We start from the raw sequence: 20,139 nt of genomic DNA on the forward strand, positions 1-20,139 counted from the left end.
TTTCAACAGACCAGAGAATCTTGGTTGTCATGGTCTGAGAGTCCTTTAGGTGCCCTTTGGCAAACTCCAAGCGGGCTGTCATGTGCCTTTTACCCGAGGAGTGGCTTCCGTCTGGCCACTCTACCATAAAGGGCCTGATTGGTGGAGTGCTGCAGAGATGGTTGTCCTTCTGGAAGGTTCTCCCATCTCCACAGAGGAACTCTGAAGCTCTGTCAGAGTGACCATCGGGTTCTTGGTCACCTGCCTGACCAAGGACCTTCTCCCCCGATTGCTCAGTTTGGCCCGAGCGGCCAGCTCTAGGAAGTCTTGTGGTTCCGAACTTCTTCCATTTAAGAATGATGGAGGCCACTGTGTTCTTGGGGACCTTCAATGCTGCGGAAATGTTTGGTACCCTTCCCCAGATCTGTGCCTCGACACAATCCTGTCTCAGAGCTCTACGGGAATTAATTCGACCTCATGGATTGGTTTTTGCTCTGACATGCACTGTCAGCTGTGGGACCTTATATGGACAGATGTGTGCCTTTCCAAATCATGCCCAATAAATTGAATTTACTCCAATCAAGTTGGAGAAACATCTCAAGGATGTTCAATGGAAACAGGATGCACCTGAGTTCAATTTCGAGTCTCATGGCAAAGGGCCTGAATACTTATGTAAATATATATTTTTAATGTTTTTATGGTTTTATAAATTTGCAAAAAATAAAAAAATAAAAACTGTTTTGGCTTTGTCATTATGGGGTATTGTGTGTAGTTTGATGAGGAAAATTGTTTTTTAAATCAATTTAAAAATAAGGCTGTAACGTAACACAATGTGGAAAAAGGGAAGGGGTCTGAATACTTTCTGAATGCACTGTATTATGTGACTGTTTACACGTTTCTATAACCACAGTTTCTATATTAACCACATACATTTATTTAACTACAGGTACAAGTCTCTGTGTCCCGGGACGTGGCCTAACTGGCAGGGCAGACTGGCTGATGGAGTTGCCACTCTGGTCCAACACCTGGGCTATAAACCAGAGGAATACAAACTGGGAAAGTATGTACACACAGAGAGAGGGGGGGAGGGAGGGAGAACAGAAAGTAAGGGGACTTCCATTTGCCTTAGTCATGTTATGAGGAGAAACATGAGACGGTATGTTGTTGATGTGTAATTCCCTATATCTTTGCAGGACCAAGATCTTCATCCGCTTCCCAAAGACTCTGTTCACCACTGAAGATGCCTTGGAGGCCAGGAGGCCCGCCCTCGGTAAGACTATACAGCAGAGAGGATGTTGACAAGGCTGTTTAGTTTGGGGAGAATTAATGTATTGAAGAAAATAACATGATTAACAGCAGAGTAGCAGTAGAAAACAGTGAACTGCCCTTGGCAGAAGTATGAGGATGTATAATACACTAAGCAAATGTAATAAGGATGTAATTGATATAGTCTGTTCTGTGGTCCACCATTTTGTCTCCTCTGTTCCTGTGCTGTTCTAGCTCTCACCCTACAGACCTCATGGAGGGGCTACAGAGAGAGGGCCAAGTACCACCGCATCAGAAACGCAGGTGAGGGATCAAACAGCTCACACTCTTACCTGCTTCTCAATTACTGCTTCCTCAAGCAATTACTCTGCAGCCACTTTCTGCTGAATGAAGTAAGGCCGAGAATATGATTTTGTTTGTTCTTCTGAGCTCTGCACAGTTGTAGCTTGTTGGGGTGTTTCTGGGATATGACTGATTGTTTTCTCTCTATATAGTGCTAGTGATCCAATCTGCCTGGAGAGGGATGAAATCCCGCCGTAAGGCAAGGCGCCGCAGACACGCTGCTGAAATCATACGCAAGTTCATCAAGGGCTTCATCTACCGCCACTATGAGCGCTGTCCAGAGAATGAGTACTTCCTGGACCATCAGCGTTTCTCTTTCCTGATGACGCTGGTTAGGAACCCGCCCAAGAGTGTCCTGGACAAGAGCTGGCCCGTCCCCCCACCTAGCCTCTCTGAGGTACTGCAGCCCCACAGTACACACACACACACACACACACACACACACACACACACACACACACACACACACACACACACACACACACACACACACACACACACACACACACACACTGAAGGAAATGTAGCATAAGCTAAGGTGTGATGGTGCAATGCGTCTGACTGTTGTACATACAATGTGTCAATGTTTTATTTGTATCTGTCCCTATGTCTGTGTAGGCGTCAAAGCACCTGTGCAGGCTGTGTATGCAGAACATGATGCGGGCCTACTGCAGGAGGATCCAGCCAGAGTGGAAGAAACAGGTAGACTACTGTCTGTTACTGTCACTCACCTGACGGGAACACATAGAAAGGATATTTCTGTCCACTTTATTAATTTTATTCTCTCTTACACACACACTCTCTCTCACTCTCTCTGTCTCCCTACTCCATTCCTTCTCCCTTTTTCTCCTCCTGTCTCTTTCTCCAACTCCACATGTATCTCTTCTGTGTCTCTATAGATGGAGCAGAAGGTGGTAGCCAGTCAGATCTTCCAGGACCAGAAGGACAGCTATCCCCAGAGTGTCCCCAAGCTGTTTGTGGCCTCCAGACTAGGTAGGGCACACACACTCACTGACACACTTGGTACACACCTCAGGCGACTGGTTGCACCTTAATTGGGGAGGATGGGTTCATAGTAATGGTTGCAACGGAATAAATGGAATGGTATCCAGCACATCAAACACGTGTTTGATACCATTCCATTTACTCCATTCCAGCCTTTACTATGAGCCGTCCTCCCCTCAGCAGCCTCCTGTGGTACACAGACTTCAAAACTTCACAGACCTGACAAACACACCACTGACAGATGCTCTTTCCTGTACACAGACAGTGAGGAGTTCAACCTCAAAGTGATACAGACTCTGGGCAATGACAAAGTGAAAGTGAGTAACATGATGTTGTAATACTATCCCCATAGGTGTTTGTGTCAGTTTGGACTGGAGTCTACCATGACCCTTCTCACCTCTGTCACTCTCTTAAATCCTGCTAATTGGCTGTTTCCTGTGTACTGTGTCTACAAAGTCATATATTGCTTTGAATCTATATTGATACAGAAACTTTGACAACTTTTGGTTTTTATGAAAACCCCTCCGCCTCTCTCACTGTCACTTCTTTCTTTCTCTCTCCATCCCCCTCTTCTTCTGTCTGTGACAGTATGGAGTTGCGGTGACTAAGTATGATAGGAGGGGTTACAAGGCGCGGCCGCGCCAGCTGCTCCTCACCTCCTCCTTTGCCGTGCTGGTGGCTGAGGCCAAGCTGAAGCAGAGGATCGACTATGTGGCGCTGAGGAGTGAGTCTCTGCTGGGAGCCATAGGGGATTGAGGGACCGGGGCTGGTGGGCCAGGGGTGAGGGCAGGCCTGGAGCAGGGGGCAGGGGGGTTGAACTTAAATGGTTAGGCCTCAGGAGTTTTTAGTAACATTGCTTATAAGGTAGTGGTAGTGTGTTTGCAGTGTATAACAGGGTGCCATTCCTCTCTTTCCAGGCATCTCTGTGAGTTCTCTGACTGATGGGTTCATGGTTCTGCACGTGCCCAGTGAGGATAACAAGCAGAAGGTAACAGGATGACCTCATTCTGGTTATTCTATCGAGCAGTTGTCATGGTGACTTACTGCCATGGTGCCATAAAGTACAGTACCTAACCTCTGACCCCTTGTCTGCCCTGTAGAGTGATGTGGTGCTCCAGTGTGATCATGTGATCGAGGTGGTGACCAAGCTGGCCACCATGGCGGACAAGAAGAACAAGGTCAACATCAGCCAGGACAGGTGGGTCTGGCTCATAGAATTAGGAATTAGAATAGGATCTCTATGGTCGAGCTTCTCTGATCATCTGGACACTGGATAGCTTCATTACCTTTTTCAGAGAATTTTTGCCAATCCTTTCCAACTGTCATCCGCTGTTTGTGCTAATGACACCTTTCTATTTTATTCCCTCCTCTCTCTCATCCCATCTCACCGCCATCACTCCTTTCCTCTCTCTGATCCTCTCCTCCTGTCTGTGTGCAGTATTAAGTTTGCGGTGGCTCGGGGGAAGGAGGGGGTCATTGATTTCACCAGTGGACCAGAGCTGAAGGTAGCCAAAGGCAAGAAAGGACACCTGCTGGTGGTGAGTCAGGAGACGGGAGAGGAGGAAACGTATTATTATGAGGACAGTAGGGCTTGAGGAAGGGAGGGTGAGGACTTCTAGATGGAGGACGAGGTGAGCTAGGATTGTTAAATGGAAAGCAGTAGAGTATTAAAGATAGCTACCTCTTTCATCTCTATATTTTCACTGGAAGTTTTGACCAATAATCCACATTAGGGACTAACAATGGCCTCGTGTGAATTGACTTGTTTTGCAGACGGCCCCTCAACTTAACCCAAGATGATGACCTCGCTGTAATCCACAGAGAACCAATCATTCCACAGGATGATTTCCTGCTTTAGCCAATCAGATTATAGCCACACAGAAGTTATTTTTCTCCATTAAATGTGAGACCACAGCCATACACTGCCTACTACAAGATAATTATTACTTTCTCCGTTAGCACAATTGAACTTATAAATCTTAATTTAGATAGTTATTGATTTAAATTACATATTATCATATATAAATGGATTCAGAGGTTTTGCCAGAATTCATAATACTTTGTTGTTTATTAACAAAACTCGTATTAAATGAAACAACACATTTTCAATCTTATGCTTCATCTTTATTTTGTAGTCCTTTACAATATATTTGCTCTTGTATGTAAAAAAAAAAAATATATATATATATTTAGATTTCCATAATAACAAAAATAAACACAATTTTACAAATAAATAAGTAATAAATAAGTAAATAAATAGGCAAAAAGGCATCTTTGGAAAGTACAGTGAAGAGAGGACTGTTGAGAAAGGGGATGTTGGGTAGTGTTTCTCAACACTCTCCCAGCTCTCAGCTGTTAGAGTCAGCGAGAGAGAGAAAGAAAAGAAGGAAACTCAGGGAGAAACCCAGAGTAGAGTACGGCTGTAAGACATACAGTAACACTATGCGTAAACCTGGTTTCAGTCTAACAAAGTCAACCGAGCATCTCACAACAATGAGAAATCATGATCTTAGGGAATAATAGAAATTATAAACCGGGTAGTTTGGCTCCTGGATGCTGATTGGCGGAAAAGCCGTAGTATATCAGACAATATACCATAGGTATGACGCAAAACTACTTGTTTTCTGTTATAATTACGTTGGTAACCAGTTTATAATAGCAATAAGGCACCTCTGGGGTTTGTGGTATATGGGCAATATACCACAGCTAAGGGCTGTATCCAGGCACTCTGGGATGCGTCATGCCTAAGAACAGCCCTTATCCTTGGTATATAGGGCGATATACTATACCCCCTCGGGCCTTACTGATTAATTGAACCCTTTCATTAATGCAGTTGAAATAACAACAGCAGGTATTGACATCACTTGGCAATATTGAGTCACAGTACTGTATTTCTGTCATAGTAATACTGAATGAAATATATCATTATTATCACCTTATAATAACGCTGATTATTATCATCATAATGAATAATACTAATATCATTATTATTGGTGTTATTAGCTGCCTTGTTACTGCTGAAATAAACTGTGTGCATTGACTACATAAAATACTGTTGTGTTATAATTCATAATACTGTACTACAATTTGTAAATTCTCACATCCAACAATGTCCCTAGTCCACAAAATAAGTTAAAAGCCACTCTAACCACAACCCGTCACAGGCTAGTGCAGTACTAGTTTGCATTATGAATATGAATCCATGCATACCATGTCTATCTGCCCCTGGGCTAGGTACCTGGAGGACCTCTGTGTTTGGTCTTCAGGAGGATGAAGTCTCTGGCCAGCTTGGTGAGGTAGCGCTCCAGGTCCCTGAGGATGACGTAGCCCTCCAGGCGGCTGGTCCACAGGGACTTTGATGGGGCCTGGTGGCTGGAGGGAGGGCTCACTGCACGGGTCAGGGCTGGGGGAGAGGTGGGGCTCACATTGGAGCTGTTCACACATCTCAACTGTAAAGACCACAGAGAGGTTTATCAGACTGCGCTCATAACATTTCTCCACAGTGTATATACAGTAGCTACTGAGTAGCCATAGTGGGTAGCTACATTAACACCTAATATAGTGCGCAGAGAGAATAAGTATACACTTCGTTCATGTATATGGCGCACATTGTCTGTACCTGAAAGTTGACTTTTGTCATGAGATCCCGCAGGTCTGTCAGAATGTGCTGTATTCTCTCAGGTATGCTGGGTTTAGGCTTGCCCCTGCTCCCCATCCTGTGGGCTGCCCCCTGTCCAACCTCCTCCCTCTCCATCTCCCTTCTCTTCATGTCCAGGTGAGCCCAGAAGGTGTGCAGGTCTAGAGAGGCAGCACTCAGACGCTCCCAGTCCTGTACAGGCCAGATCATAACATTATTCACAATATCACAATCTCCTATTCTATGGTACATTTTTAAAGCATTAAACCACAGCAGGTTAACAGGTGGTACAAGTCACAAACAAACCTTCATCTGAAGCCAGTGGTAGAAGTCTGTGGAGAGGGAGGGTAGGGTCTGCCACTCCAGACTTCTGTCCTCAAACTGCTTGTTATCCAACTGCTCCTCCTTCTGGCAAGACAAATGAAGGTACATTATGATAACAGCCTGTAGCAGGGGAGGATAGCTGTTATCTCTGGGCATACAGAAGCGCTAGCAGACTAGCCACCAGTAATAGAGGCTAGCAGAGGAGTCAACTCACATATCTCCTGAGCAGCTGCTGTACCCGAGTGTGGGTGCATCTGATGGATTTGAGGGAGTATGAGTAGGACTTGAGTAGGCCTGGAGGGGATGCACAACATGGGTACACACAGCTCAGGGTAAGGAAAAACTGGAGAAACAGAACCTGCCACCAAACAGACATCTGGAAGAGACAGGGACAGGATGAGTGATTGCTAAATTGCAAAATCATGTCAACATTTGTCAATGAATGAAAGTCGGCATGCAGAACAAATATAGCCAGCCTTATCTGAATCAATTCTCAATACATGTTGGTAACTTGTGGAACTCTCTTATATGTAATACTTAACAACCACAATACAAATGTTAGAACCATGACAATTTAGCACCAGCCTTCAATCGAAAACTGGAGAATTTACCAAGCTCCATATTCCTGACTTTCTAACCGGGGCTCTATTTAATCCATATCGCTGAAGTTTCAGTGTGATTGAAATTTAAAGGCAATGTTCCCGAGTTAGCAGACTGCATTCACGGTAAAAGCTGCATATTTCGGCTCAATTGGAAATTGCTTTTACATTTCTATTGCATAATCTGTCATGCTTCAACTATACAGATTGACTAGAGCAGCTAGTATCATTATCTCATCACACTAACACAGACTTCTTAGTATCTAAACCAGCCCTATAGAGATAAAGGAGTTTACCACCGGTGGTCCAGCTATGGAACATCTGTACTGCTCAACACTAGCTAGAGTGAGATGGACAGAGACAGAGTAGACTTACCTTGTAGAGATAGCAATCTGTGATTGACACATCCTAGCTGCATCCTTTGATATTTATATATGTCTTCAGTTTCTGTTGTGGTCTGGAGTTTTTCTCAGCAGCTCGTGTAGCGGTTTCAGCAATATGATTCATTTAACCTGCCCAATTGCCTAAGTGTAGAGGTTAGTAAGCACATAATTACATTTTTCATTTTTCGCTATCATTTTGAGGTGAATAGGGCCTAATATGATGATTGTTCATTGTTGTAGAATTACTCAATGTTATCATATTTTTATCAAACTCAAACTGTTCTGTAACTTTTTACAGTGTAAATGCAATCTAGACAAATTAGTCATTATATATGATATTCTGCTGAGTTTAGTAGACATTTAACATTTTAGTAATTCAACAGATTCTCCTATCCAGAGCGACTCAAGGACATGTGAACAGATTTTTCACCTAGTCGGCTCGGTGATTTGAACCAGCGACGTTTTGCTTACTGGTCCAACGTTCCTAACAGCTAGGATACCTGCCCTTCATCAGTTACTGGTCCAACGTTCCTAACAGCTAGGCTACCTGCCCTTCATCAGTTACTGGTCCAACGTTCCTAACAGCTAGGCTACCTGCCCTTCATCAGTTACTGGTCCAACGTTCCTAACAGCTAGGCTACCTGCCCTTCATCAGTTACTGGGATTCAAAAATCTATAATCACTCCTTTATACTTTACATTAGTAGCGTGTGAAATTATTTTCTAACGGGTTTCTATTGTAGTATAAACTCAAAATTAATAGTTAACAGTTTATTTACAAATCCCTTCATACTTACAAACCTCTTTATAATAGTATGTATGTATGTATGTGTGTGTGTGTGTGTGTGTGTGTGTGTGTGTGTGTGTGTGTATATGTGTGTATATGTGTATATGTGTATGTATGTATGTATGTACTATTATACCTTAATTTATATGGATGCTATAGAAGAAGATTATGAAACAACATTATTATCTCAATTACAGTATTTTGTTACAGAAATAGAGAACTTACCACTGCCTAAAATAGTCCCGGAAATGAAAATCCCTTTGCGCAATCTTTTTGGTTGTTTCTTTTCTCTACTCTCATCGACGACACTTTGTGTTGTTGTGGCGTGCTCTATGGGGAAGCACCCCAATGTCTTAACTGTATAATCAAAACCACACTATCCTTGTGACATTTTTAAATAAGTGGGTGGTTTGTACAAGCTGAGATACTACACACTTTCTATATTCATTTTTATTCCTTCAGGTTCTCTTTTTTTCCAAAGTGACTTATATTCAATAACACTTTGATGTATACTGCACAACCCACCTAGGTGGATGTATAGTATGAAAAGCATTTCCCATACAATGCACACTAGAAAAACTCAAAATTTAATTATTAGTAGTTTTGAAAGTAAGTAATTGTGAAAGCACTGTTCTCATGCAGGATACAGTAAGTCACTACTTTGAGACTGACAGCACAGTTAATCAAATGGTACACATGGCAAGTAACAGCAGTGTACGCTAGCCTACTGCACAAGTCATATCGAAGTCTGCCTGGCATAGTCAAATCAATGTGTAGAAAGCAGAATTTTTGCTTCTGCTTTCTCAACATTGATTTGCACAAATTGAATCATTGGATTCATAAATTGAACTTGCATATCATGATTTGAATGAATATTGCATTTAGTTTGACATATATTGAATATATATTTAATATTTAAATAAAAAATGCATATATTCAGTTTCAATATGGTAGACATTGCATTCATTGTCTGTGTATCAAGTTTACAATCTATCATTTGAAGTTTACCAAAGTTTCATATATTCAACTCCTCAGATGCATTTAGATTGGTTTTGAATCTGAATTTCGAGAACTGAATTTGAAAACATAGAGACAACATCCTGGTACTTTGCCAGCCAGGAATGGTAGAAGAGAACAGATACAATCAACCCCTCTCGAAATGAGTGGTTTCTAGAGGTTAGTGCCATCTTGAGATTGCATTGCGTCACCTCTGTGTGTTATACACAGTCTGACTGAGTAATAGTTGTCTCTCTTCCCTTTCTCTTCTTTCTCGATAGAGAGAGAAAGAGAGAGAAAGAATTAACAGGAAAAACTACAAAGCAATGATCTTTCAGAAAAAGTCCAGATCTCAGAAAAGTAGATAATTTCACCCTAGGAGAAACAACCCTGAAACACCACCAGCTATGCTTACCTTGGTCTGACTAGAAGATGATCTGGCCAGTTTGACATGGCCATAAAGTCTCTAACAAATAAAGCACTCAGAGTATATTTTGCAATTAGAAAGACCCTATATAAATTTAACCCACCAATTAGAATTTGGGTTAAATTATTTGATTTATTATTTGTCATAACTCCAATCCTTCTATATGGCAGAGAAATTTGGGCCCCCCTTTACAATTTAAAATATACATCATGGGATAAATGCCCCACCAAAGTTTTACACCTGGAATTTTGTCAAAATATTCTAGGTGTGCCCAGAAATGCCCCAAACCTAGCCTGTAGTGCAGATCTTGGGAGATTCCCCCTGGCATTCCAAATTGAGAAAAGAGACACAAAATTCTGGACTCACCTAACACACTGTGATCCAGAATATTAGAATTACAAGGCTTTTTTATGCAAACACCGTAACCAGAGTGACCCTTCAGACTAGCAAAAGCACCAACTAAATTCAACCATTCAACCACAAATAACAACATTAGATCGAATAGAAATCTCAATTTAATCACAAACTTCAATGTTACCAAATTCTAAATAGAGATATCAAATTTTCACAACACTTTGTCAAGATCAAAGAATTCAAAGAAAGACATTAGCAATGTACAGACTCAGTGACCATAGCCTGGACATAGAGACAGGACGCCATAGAAAAACATGAAAGGTTATAGAAGAAAGACTATGCAAGCACTGTGGGTCGGGTGATGTAGAAAATGAGCAGCATTTCCTACTCCACTGCTTCTAATATCACTCAATCAGAAGTATTTATCTCCTGAAATTTAAAGAAAGAATTGCAGGTTTTCTTGAACTGCCTGTTGAGGAGAAAATCTGCGTTTCGTTAGGAGAAAACGTAGAGAAAGTAGATCTTGCAGCAGATTTTGTCCTGGCCTGTCATAATATATGAGAGACAATAGCTCCCACCATGTCATACACATTAGCCCTCGTAGATTTACTTTCTCAATTGTTGCTGTTGTTTTCTTTCTGTGTATATTTGTCCATGTATAATTGCTTTGGCAACAGTGACAACCACCCATTCATGAGAGAGAGAGAGGCCTGCTTCCGTATCCAGAAAATGACTCAGCTCTCTCTCTCTGGAACCGCCTTATACGTGACATGGTCAAAGGTATGTGGACACCCATTACAATGAGTGGATTCGGCTATTTCAGTCACACCCGAGCTCAGTGACTTTCAATGTGGCATCGTCATAGGATGCCACCTTTCCAACAAGTCAGTTCGGGAACTTTCTGCCCTGCTTGAGCTGCCCCGGCAACTGTAAGTGCTGCTATTGTGAAGTGGAAATGTCTAGGAGCAGCAATGGCTCAGCCACGAAGTAATAGGCCACACAAGCTCACAAAACGGGACCGCCGAGTGCTGAAGCTTATAGCGGGTTAAAATGGTCTGTCCTCGGTTGCAACACTGTTCATAGCTTCATGAAATGCCAAGCGTCAGCTGGAGCGGTGTAAAGCTCGCCGCCATTGGACTCCGGAGCAGTGGAAACGCTTTCTCTGGAGTGATTTAATCTAGCTTCATCATCCGGCAACCCGACGGTCTGAATGCGAGTCAGGCCTAATCGCCCAACATCAGTACCTGACCTCGCTAATGCTCTTGTGGCTGAATGGAAGCAAGTTCACGCAGCAATGTTCCAACATCTAGTGGAAAGCTTTACCAGAGAGTGGAGGCTGTTATAGCAGCAAAGGGAGGACCAAGTCCATATTAATGCCCATGATTTTGGAATGAGATGTTCAACAAGTAGGTGTCCACATACTTTTAGCCATGTAATGTATTTTCAGAGCATTTGGATAATGACTTTTCACTAGTTTTAATTTTTCAAATTGTGAATGACTGAACAGTTATTTTGGGGGGGCGGGTTTAGAGAGGGGGGGGGGCAGAGGGCGAGTGATGATGAGAGAAAGAGCTTAGTCATTTTCTTGATTGCGGAAGCATGCCATTTCATCACAGTTGTGCAGAGAGTGGAAGGTGGTTACTGGTTGGCATATTCACCATTATTTCACCATGACAGAAATAGCAGAGAGAGGAGTTTCTGTGCTGCCGATCTCCTGGTGATGCCCCAGAATTAACCGCCTGGAGGGGGGCAGCCCTGGGAATGTCTCAGAACTTCATCGTCACTATTTTTACCATAATTACCACCACCATCATGACCATCATGACTATCCATCCCACTTTCTGTTATTAAGAGCCATAGTAGAGATGAAATGGCACTCTGCCATTACCCTAAGGCCCATGGTCATAAATCACCATAATCAAACGAGAGATATACATTTACTATTGAGATTTTGGAATAGGAAAATAAACAGAAGCTGCTTAATCGACTTAGGGATCAGTCAAAATCAGCCAAGTAGTTTTGTACACAGCCTTGGTACTATCTGAGTGTGTATCTGTGTAGTTACTGTTTATGCCCAACTGGCACATGCACACAGGTCAGGTTCAGACCTGGAGAGAGGAAGTGGGCAGTGAACTACAGGTCAGTGGTCTGGACAACAGTCCTGATGGACAGATACAGTACCTACTTCCTATTTTCGTGAGCAGAGAACTCTAACAGGGATGTGGTCTCGGGAGTATGTTGGTATATGTTTGTGTGTGTTGTGGGGGAGAAGCTCTATATGCATCACATACTGTACATACTACCCCTTTCAAATCATGACTCTCCAGAAGGGCTTCCCTCACTCTGGTGACTTCCCCCTCTGCTCTCACAGTTAGGAGGAACACTGACAGATTCCCCATCTCTTGGTCACTTTTTAGTTTCAGTACTTTTTTTCAGTACATTTACATTTTTTTCATTACCTTTCCTTCCCAATTTTAGCAATCAAGAGGGTACTCACGATACCACGGAACACTGAAACTTTTGCTCTGCTCTGCTCTATTGCAGTGTGTGGACAGTACCTGACCACAGCAATCCATTTCCTTAAATCTCGGAAAAAGAGCGCCACCATGTGGTGGTCTCCGAAAGAGGTGCCGGTTTAGATCCCGTGACTGTCTCGGCGTCACGGTTTACATATATAGATCTACACGTGTGCGTGTTCGTGGGTGGAGTCTGTTTTTAAGGGTTGCGGACTCTTTTCGTTGCATTCCACCCAAAGAGGAAATCCGCCTTGTTTAGTGTAATACCACACGGCGCTTGGGGAGACTACCAAGCAAGCAGGGCTGAGTCTTTTTGACTCTAGTTAGCGATGACATTTGAACTTTAGGCTGAGGTCAGGGTTTGGAAGCCTACCTCAGCTATAAGAAGTCCCAAAGTTAATCTCTAAAGGCTAGAGAGAGAGTTTGAGAGAGGGTTCTGAGAAGTACTCATGGCCAATTGTAAGGGTTTTCTACAATCTCAATCTCCCACTGTACATCGATACTCTGCCATATTATTTGGAATAGAGAAGCCCTAAAGACCATAACAAGCATAAACTGTCCACATTCATTTGGATACTCATTTTGATCCCTCTCCGGGGGCTTTGTAACAGTGAGAAATGTATTGGGAAAACGTTTAGTACAAATCATTGTGGAGTTTCTGTCAGTTGTTCTTCCAGTTGAGGGTCCAAATGCTGAAGAACAGTTGAGTGTAAGTCTAAATCCATTGGGGGGAGTGCTGGAACCATTTCAGTCTGATTGCATACCCGAGCCGAGATGCACTAAGATAAACTCGTCCGAGAGATTACTTATTATTTGGACATGATCCATTCTCTCTATATGCCAGGGGCGACTGAATTTTTGATTGGCAGTACTGTCTGATATTTATCCTGTATAAACGTTGTACATGTACACATACTACTAACTATAACAGTATTTGTATTCCATCTATTACAATGTATCCAGAATTGAATCCAGAGTCATGTCAGATCATTGATTAAAGACCACTCAACACGCTGTGTTACCTGAGCTGTGGAGCAGTGAAATGTGCTGTACGTAAAAATTAGATCTCGCCATTTTACCCACTTTTTCAACAAATCCTTTTAAGTTGAAGATTTAGTCGAATGTAACCCCTTCAGCGATGTGACCATAATCATCCTCTCAAAGGAAAAACAAATATCTTGTCTTAAATTGTTTAATATTGTTTGCTGTAGGGAAACAGAGGACAGACAGCAGGACGACAGAGGGCCGACCTCATTTGAACAGAGCCTTTAGTGTTTGGATTGGACGCCCCCCTAAGTTCTTCAGAGGGGGGCTGGATCTTTCACGGCCATAGAGACAGAAACTGCACAGTAAGCACTATTAATATAAGGGCATGAAAAGGTTGTTATCAATAAACATCACATTGGTAAGGTTTTAGAAGAACAAAGGGTATGTATTTTACACAGTTACACAGTTCTATTTTGAAAAGTGCACCATGTTCTATGATACCACACAATTTATTGTTGAAAGGACATCAAAATACATTTATGAGCAAGCAGTAAGCATTATTATAAATTGGTCTTTGTTGAACATGGCTTTCATTATGAGCTGAATATTGGCTCATGGCTTACAAACTAACTGGGTTGACTGTACCCAAGGAATCATAGCATAGGTTCTATAGCACTAGATGCTGACAGGACAGTGGATACACAAGGACAGAACAGGAGACACAATGAAAAAGCAGACCATTGCTCCACAGTGACTCCATGTGGCTTGTCCTTAAGTCCTTGTTTATGCAGATGTTGTTTGTCAGGGTCCAGGTGGAAGAGTCAGCCAGTTTAAACCACCCCCGTCTCTTTCCACAACATCCTTCCATTGAGACAGACACTATGGGGGTTGGACCCATGGAGGTGTTCTGTTTAATCCTGTGGTTAGACCCGATAAAAAGGACCAGTGTGTCCATCCATCCTGTCACAGTACCTGGAACCACTTGGAGTTGTGATCATCCTTTCTGAGTTGTGCAGTTTGAGTGTTAACCTCAGTCTCCCTCCAAGAGAAGATGCAGGCCTTTGCTGTCGCTGCCCTCTCCATCTGGCTGTGTCTGGGTGCCACCACCCTGGCAGAGTCCCACGGCCCACAGCACTGCAGTAAGGATCATCTGCTTTAGATCTTGTTGAGGCTCGTTTGCTGTGCACTGTGTGGAAAACTGCTGTTACTTGTATGACTATTTTGGTAATATTGTCAAGTTTTATCAAATCAACAGTCTCTTCTAACTTAAAGTATACCTATATGTCTACACATGATCTCTGAGTTTGAAAATCTGTCTAACTGGCGGCTTTGTCTTTTAGCATCACCTAATATGACTGGGGTCCTGACTGTGGTGAGTAGCCCTCTTGTCCATTAACCATTATCAATATCCAGTGTAATGTTAGGACACTGTGTGGCTATATTGCATTATTTCTAAACCAAACCAGACTCTCCTTTCAGGCAACCCTGTTTTTATCCACTGATGTTTTCTTCTAAAAACAACTCTATTGGCACAGTTGGCTTAGTTTTTGCAGGTACAGAATTGGGTCATATTAATCTCTCTATATATCGTTATCTCTCTCTTGATCTATTTTCTCTCTTGATAAAACAGCTGGCCCTTACAGGAGGTGAAATCAAGGCAACTGGACATTACAGCTACGACTCTACGGACAAGAAGATACGTTTCACTGAAAGTGAGATGCACCTCAACAAGACTGAACATCTGGAGGACTACCTGATGCTATTTGAAGAGGTAACACTGACAACTGACAGAAACATATAAGGCAAGATTTCAACCCAATTGTAATTCAGAATAGCTGCTTTATAACATCACATGGCCTACATAACAGTTGCATAACCCACTTGTTACTATGGTTATGACACAGCATCATCATAACCGATGCTTCCTCCATCCCTACCATCTCTCTCAGGGGGTCTTCTATGACATTGACATGAAGAACCAGTCCTGTAAGAAGATGTCTCTGCACTCTCATGCTCACGCTCTTGAACTCCCCACTGGTGCAGCCCATCAGGTTGAGCTGTTTTTGGGGAGTGACACTGTTCAGGAGGAGAACATCAAAGTGAACATATGGACGGGATCCGTGCCAGAGACTAAGGGTGAGGATGATACGCATTAGGAGTCAACCTGTAAATGTGATTTTTATTAATGAAGTATAATGTTGGAAGGCAATGGTGTAAACATGGGTTTATATAGTGAAGCTATTAGGATGTATCAAAGCATCTGTCTGTCTGCCTGATCTCCAGGCCAGTATTTTTTGTCTACTACTGTGGGAGAATGTCTACCACTCAGCACTTTCTACTCAACTGATTCCATGACACTCCTCTTCAGGTGAGTGGCATACTTTTAACTTGTTTAATGCAGCTGTAGGGTCACTGAAACCTTCTTGTGCAATGGATAATAGCTACTACTATATACTTTGGTATATCATAGTACTAGATGCATTTGAGACATTTTGGAGATTTTGTTTTGTATGGTCTCCCACGGGAGAAACCAACGTCTTGACTGTTAGACCTAGAGGAAATGTCCTATTGGGCTGAAGATTACACTGATTTTGAAGTTGCAGGCAGGGCTACTATATCACGAGACAATGAGCCTGACTCATGTCCGCTACACTTGCATGCCCAAAAAGTTAATGTTATTTTTCTCTTCTTCTCACAGCAATTCCGAAGTGGTCACTGAGGTGAAAGCCCCTGAAGTATTCAATCTGCCGTCTTTCTGTGAGGGTGTGGAGCTGGAGGAGGCTCCTGAGGGCCAGAAGAATGACTTCTTTAGTCTGTTCAACAGTGTCTAAGACAGTGGCACCAGGACCTCCAGCCCCAACCAACCAAGAGCGTGGCCAGCTAATCCTTCTAGATGTTTCTCTCCCTCTCATAACTACATTTGAGTGTTTCATTGCAATTTCTTCTCTTCTGTTAGACCAGATATATATCATAATATACTTTCTTTGATTATTCCTCATTGAAGACATTGCATAAAGATTAATCAGATGAAAAAAGGAAAGTTAATGTCAAGTTGTCATGTTAATGTAATCTCTACGTTTGAACGGGATATAAGGGGATATAACGTTTGTAATTTACACTATTAATCTGTCACTTAAAGTTGCTAATGCGTAGGAGGTCTGCATAGGCAAATGAGATAATAAAAACTCAACATCTTTTCGAGTCTCCAAATGTATTTGTTTTATTGAAAGGGGCGGCAGATAGCCTAGTGGTTAGAGCGTTGAACTAGTAACTGAAAGGTTGCAAGATTGAATCCCCAAGCTGACAAGGTAAAGATCTGTCCTTCTGCCCCTGAACAAGGCAGTTAACCCACTGTTCCTAGGCTGTCATTGAAAATAACTTAACTGACTTTCCTAGTTAAATAAAGGTAAAATATATATATTGTTTTACCAAAGTCTTCCTCAAAGACTAGAAAATGCCATTTCCTAAAGAAAATGTGTGCTTGATATTTTATTAAGGTTTGAGAGAATTTGAAGTGAGGATAGTTTCAAAGGTTTGCAGCTTAAATGGCCAAAGAGCTGGACCATTTTGGATAGCTACCACTCTACTCTTATGGTTCTCATTCAAACCCATGTTAATTTATGCAAATGTTTATAGTTCAAAAAGTATGAATAGTATCAAAAATCTTTGGCAAGCAATCTAAGTTGAGTCAGTCTGTATGTAGGTTTGGTGCTATTAGCTTAAACGGTTGAAGAGCAGTGCTAAATCAAAAATGTACAATTCTAGCCAATAGAGCTTCTATGCCAATTTTAAATGGTTATAGTTCAAAAAGTATAAATAGTATCAAAAAGCCTTCGACAAACAATATAAGTTGGGTCAGTCAGAACATGTCAATGTTGGTTTGTTGTTGATAGCTTAAATGGTGTAAGAGGAGATGCGTGCCCAAAGTTTATCCAAGTAAGTCTATGGCACTTTTATTGCAATTGAAATGCATTGTGAGCTCATTTAAATATTGTTGTAGTACAAAAAGTGTAAATGCTCTCAAAAACATTTTCTCAAGAAGTCTAAGTGGGGGCTGTCTGCACATTTAAGTTGGTTTTGTGTTTACAGTTTAAATCGTTTGTACTAGTGGGCAGAATAATATGAATATGTTAGAATTCTAGTGGTCTTGCCTTCAGCAAGCACATTAAATAACTCAAGCTCGCTCTCTGAAACTCTTTCTGTCAGTATTTTTGGGGCTAGGTTTACACAAATGTATTTCACATTTACACACAAGGTCACTCATGGCCTGCAGTAAATGGGATTTGAAAGAACTTTCAAACTATTTCTGGTTAATAGAGTGATGGATACTGGAAAACGTGATGCAGTCACAAAACCCAAAACAAGCACGGAGACAGTAAACCTTATCTGGGGTGAGTTTCTGAGGGAGGCCAGCTACTGCCCGTGGTGCTGCACATGCCGTGCCGGGTCTAGGATAGTCCAACACACTGGGGACCTTCAAACATTCTGAAACGTGTACCTGCCCATCAACACCATCACACGAGCCGCTACATGGCAACAGTTGCAGCAGTGGAAAAAACACTATTCTGTGTATCAAATAAAACTGTCAATGCAACGCTAAGAATTGACCTACCTAATTTATTTCTGGAGAAGATAACACTCAGTCAGTGCATGGCCTTGAGTGCATATAAGGCCGAGGCACTAGCAGTCTGTCACTGCTCTTCCATTGTTAAAGAAGGATTGCCTATAGGCCCCTCAAATTCAACTCTGGACATCGAAGCCAGTGCCACTGCTTTTTTTCATTGATCCCCTCTAAATCAGTGACTGCTTTAGACCTGGGACACCAGGTGTATGCAATTAATTATCAGTGGAACAGAAAACCAGCAGGCTCTGGACCTCGTAGGTTAGAATTGATTACCCCTGCTACAGGCTGTGCATGTTGAGACGTGTCACTTGTCGATGGCTCCTTTGCCGGTAGCCCATCCGTGCAAGTCTAGACCATGGCTGTGTTCGAATACCCATACTAACATACTGTATACTACATACTTAATGAGTATATACTACATACTATTAGTTCATTTTAGTGTACTGTAAACGAACAGTATCCTTTCAGTTGAGCATACTAGTGCTACGCCTGTTGCTATGCCTGTCTACTGGAAGTTGATGCTGTTGCTATGCAGCTTCTTGCTAGATCGTTAGCATAAATAAAATATCGAAAATAGATTGTTAGCATAACAAATTACTAGCTAGACATTTTATGAATTCGAGTGTGTTCTAAATTTAATCTGGAGTGCCAGAGTGCGCTCATATATTCAGGGCGGTGTCATATTGTCCATTCTAAATTCTGAGGGTTGCCCACACTGGCTGACACGAGCATTCTGACCATCACAATGGCAGTCAAGCACACAAGCTTACTGGCTAGCTACTTCCAGACACAGATGAGAGAACACTTCACTCTGACCATTATATTCACCCGAGCAGAGCTGGTTAGGCTGTTTTCATGTTATCCAGAGGGTTGGTGACTGTAACTGTGCTGCTGGCAACAATTTAATTATGCTTTTTTTGCCGACATTTACTGACACCGGCCATATGCCTAGTTAAATAAAAAAATATATATATTCAATGGGTGTTGATCGTTCATAAATTCATCAGTTATTCTGCGCTGTCTGGCACACAGACGAGTATGCTCTGAAATCGGAGTACATAGCCAGAGCGAATTTATGTCCATTGAGAACGCACCACTATACCACTTAACTAAGAATGACGTGAATAAGTCAATAAACGTTGGGTAGTTAGTTAGATAGCATATTGTTAATATACTGGCAAAATCGATTTATTAGTAGCCAACTACGTTAAAGGAGGTAACGTTAGCTAACAAACTGGTACCTACTGCTGTAATGATATGCTATGCGGTTCTTACGGATAGCGTAGGCAACACATTGTCAGCCAACATAAGGTGTAGCATAACTTATTTAAAAAGTCATAACTTTTTTACATAGCTCAACATTTTCTTAACCTGTGTCACAATTAGTTAAGGCAATTAATTTGTATCCGCTGTAGTCGGATTTCGCTGCATATTTCCGACATTTTCTTCAAATCTGAAAACGTTGTGAAGCCACGCCCATTTAGGAAGAATTGCATTATGGGCCCTTAAAAGCACGGAAATAGTGTCCACTGCTTGTATTTTAAAAAAAAAATTTTTTATTAACAACAAATCAATACAGAAAGTACATGAGGGAACACAAGTATATATAGATTATATACAATGGACAATCGAGCTAGGGGGTACAATATCACATTACAATTACACAAGGACCTTAAGGGACATACATACACTTATTTGTTAGTAGAGTATTTAATTGTCTTAAAATACAGTTCAATTTCTTTTTGTAGGGTAAGAAAATTGGTTTTTTTGTTTGTAAATTTATATTTGTGTATATGACATTTGGCCAAAAGAATAATGAAATTAATTACATACAAATGTTTCAGCTTATTTCTATCGTATGTAAAGAATCCAAGCAGTACATCTCTCCGCAATAGTGTAAAATCTTCATAAATG

At 41.8% G+C, this 20,139-nt stretch overlaps 3 protein-coding genes across 5 annotated transcripts in view; 2 read left to right on the forward strand and 1 right to left on the reverse strand.

Moving 5' to 3' along the window:
* The window catches only part of LOC139537305 (unconventional myosin-Ic-like), a 39,421-nt gene extending 33,779 nt beyond the window's left edge, over nt 1-5,642 (forward strand). For both annotated transcript variants that reach the window (XM_071338459.1, XM_071338460.1), the window contains 12 exons: nt 926-1,039; nt 1,173-1,249; nt 1,480-1,548; nt 1,740-1,984; nt 2,206-2,289; nt 2,487-2,580; nt 2,854-2,909; nt 3,181-3,316; nt 3,510-3,580; nt 3,693-3,790; nt 4,031-4,130; nt 4,366-5,642. In XM_071338459.1, coding sequence (XP_071194560.1) covers nt 926-1,039; nt 1,173-1,249; nt 1,480-1,548; nt 1,740-1,984; nt 2,206-2,289; nt 2,487-2,580; nt 2,854-2,909; nt 3,181-3,316; nt 3,510-3,580; nt 3,693-3,790; nt 4,031-4,130; nt 4,366-4,392 — 1,171 coding nt within the window. In that variant the 3' untranslated portion in view covers nt 4,393-5,642. The remainder of the gene's footprint in view (nt 1-925; nt 1,040-1,172; nt 1,250-1,479; nt 1,549-1,739; nt 1,985-2,205; nt 2,290-2,486; nt 2,581-2,853; nt 2,910-3,180; nt 3,317-3,509; nt 3,581-3,692; nt 3,791-4,030; nt 4,131-4,365) is intronic.
* A 143-nt stretch (nt 5,643-5,785) lies between these two features.
* Nucleotides 5,786-7,657, reverse strand: LOC139537306 (interleukin-27 subunit alpha-like). 2 transcript variants are annotated; one of them, XM_071338462.1, is made up of 5 exons: nt 7,528-7,657; nt 6,768-6,929; nt 6,536-6,637; nt 6,212-6,421; nt 5,786-6,041 (listed from the first exon to the last, which is right to left on the reverse strand). In XM_071338462.1, exons 2-5 carry the CDS (start codon nt 6,927-6,929, stop codon nt 5,823-5,825), a joined length of 693 nt encoding a protein of 230 aa, XP_071194563.1. In that variant the 5' UTR covers nt 7,528-7,657; the 3' UTR covers nt 5,786-5,822. The 2 variants fall into 2 exon arrangements, with proteins under 2 accessions (XP_071194563.1, XP_071194562.1); XM_071338461.1 differs by lacking the exon at nt 7,528-7,657 and having other exon boundaries at nt 6,768-6,977.
* Nucleotides 7,658-14,545: 6,888 nt separating this feature from the next.
* On the forward strand, nt 14,546-16,798 carry epd (ependymin). The gene is made up of 6 exons (XM_071338589.1): nt 14,546-14,740; nt 14,942-14,973; nt 15,232-15,372; nt 15,551-15,737; nt 15,885-15,969; nt 16,300-16,798. Exons 1-6 carry the CDS (start codon nt 14,653-14,655, stop codon nt 16,430-16,432), a joined length of 666 nt encoding a protein of 221 aa, XP_071194690.1. The 5' UTR covers nt 14,546-14,652; the 3' UTR covers nt 16,433-16,798.
* Nucleotides 16,799-20,139: the final 3,341 nt, after the last annotated feature.

Source organism: Salvelinus alpinus, chromosome 13 (genome assembly GCF_045679555.1).
Source record: "Salvelinus alpinus chromosome 13, SLU_Salpinus.1, whole genome shotgun sequence".
NCBI lineage: Eukaryota > Metazoa > Chordata > Actinopteri > Salmoniformes > Salmonidae > Salvelinus > Salvelinus alpinus.

Bases quoted from the DNA above. Each gene is read 5' to 3' on its own strand.
- LOC139537306 (XM_071338461.1), bottom strand. From the start codon at position 6,977: ATGATTTTGCAATTTAGCAATCACTCATCCTGTCCCTGTCTCTTCCAG. The intron at 6,638-6,767 runs GTGAGTTGACTC...TTGTCTTGCCAG, and splicing joins AGCAGCTGCTCAGGAGATAT to AAGGAGGAGCAGTTGGATAA. The intron at 6,042-6,211 runs GTACAGACAATG...TGGTCTTTACAG, and splicing joins TGACAAAAGTCAACTTTCAG to TTGAGATGTGTGAACAGCTC.
- epd (XM_071338589.1), top strand. From the start codon at position 14,653: ATGCAGGCCTTTGCTGTCGCTGCCCTCTCCATCTGGCTGTGTCTGGGT. The intron at 14,974-15,231 runs GTGAGTAGCCCT...TTGATAAAACAG, and splicing joins TGACTGGGGTCCTGACTGTG to CTGGCCCTTACAGGAGGTGA. The intron at 15,970-16,299 runs GTGAGTGGCATA...TTCTTCTCACAG, and splicing joins TCCATGACACTCCTCTTCAG to CAATTCCGAAGTGGTCACTG.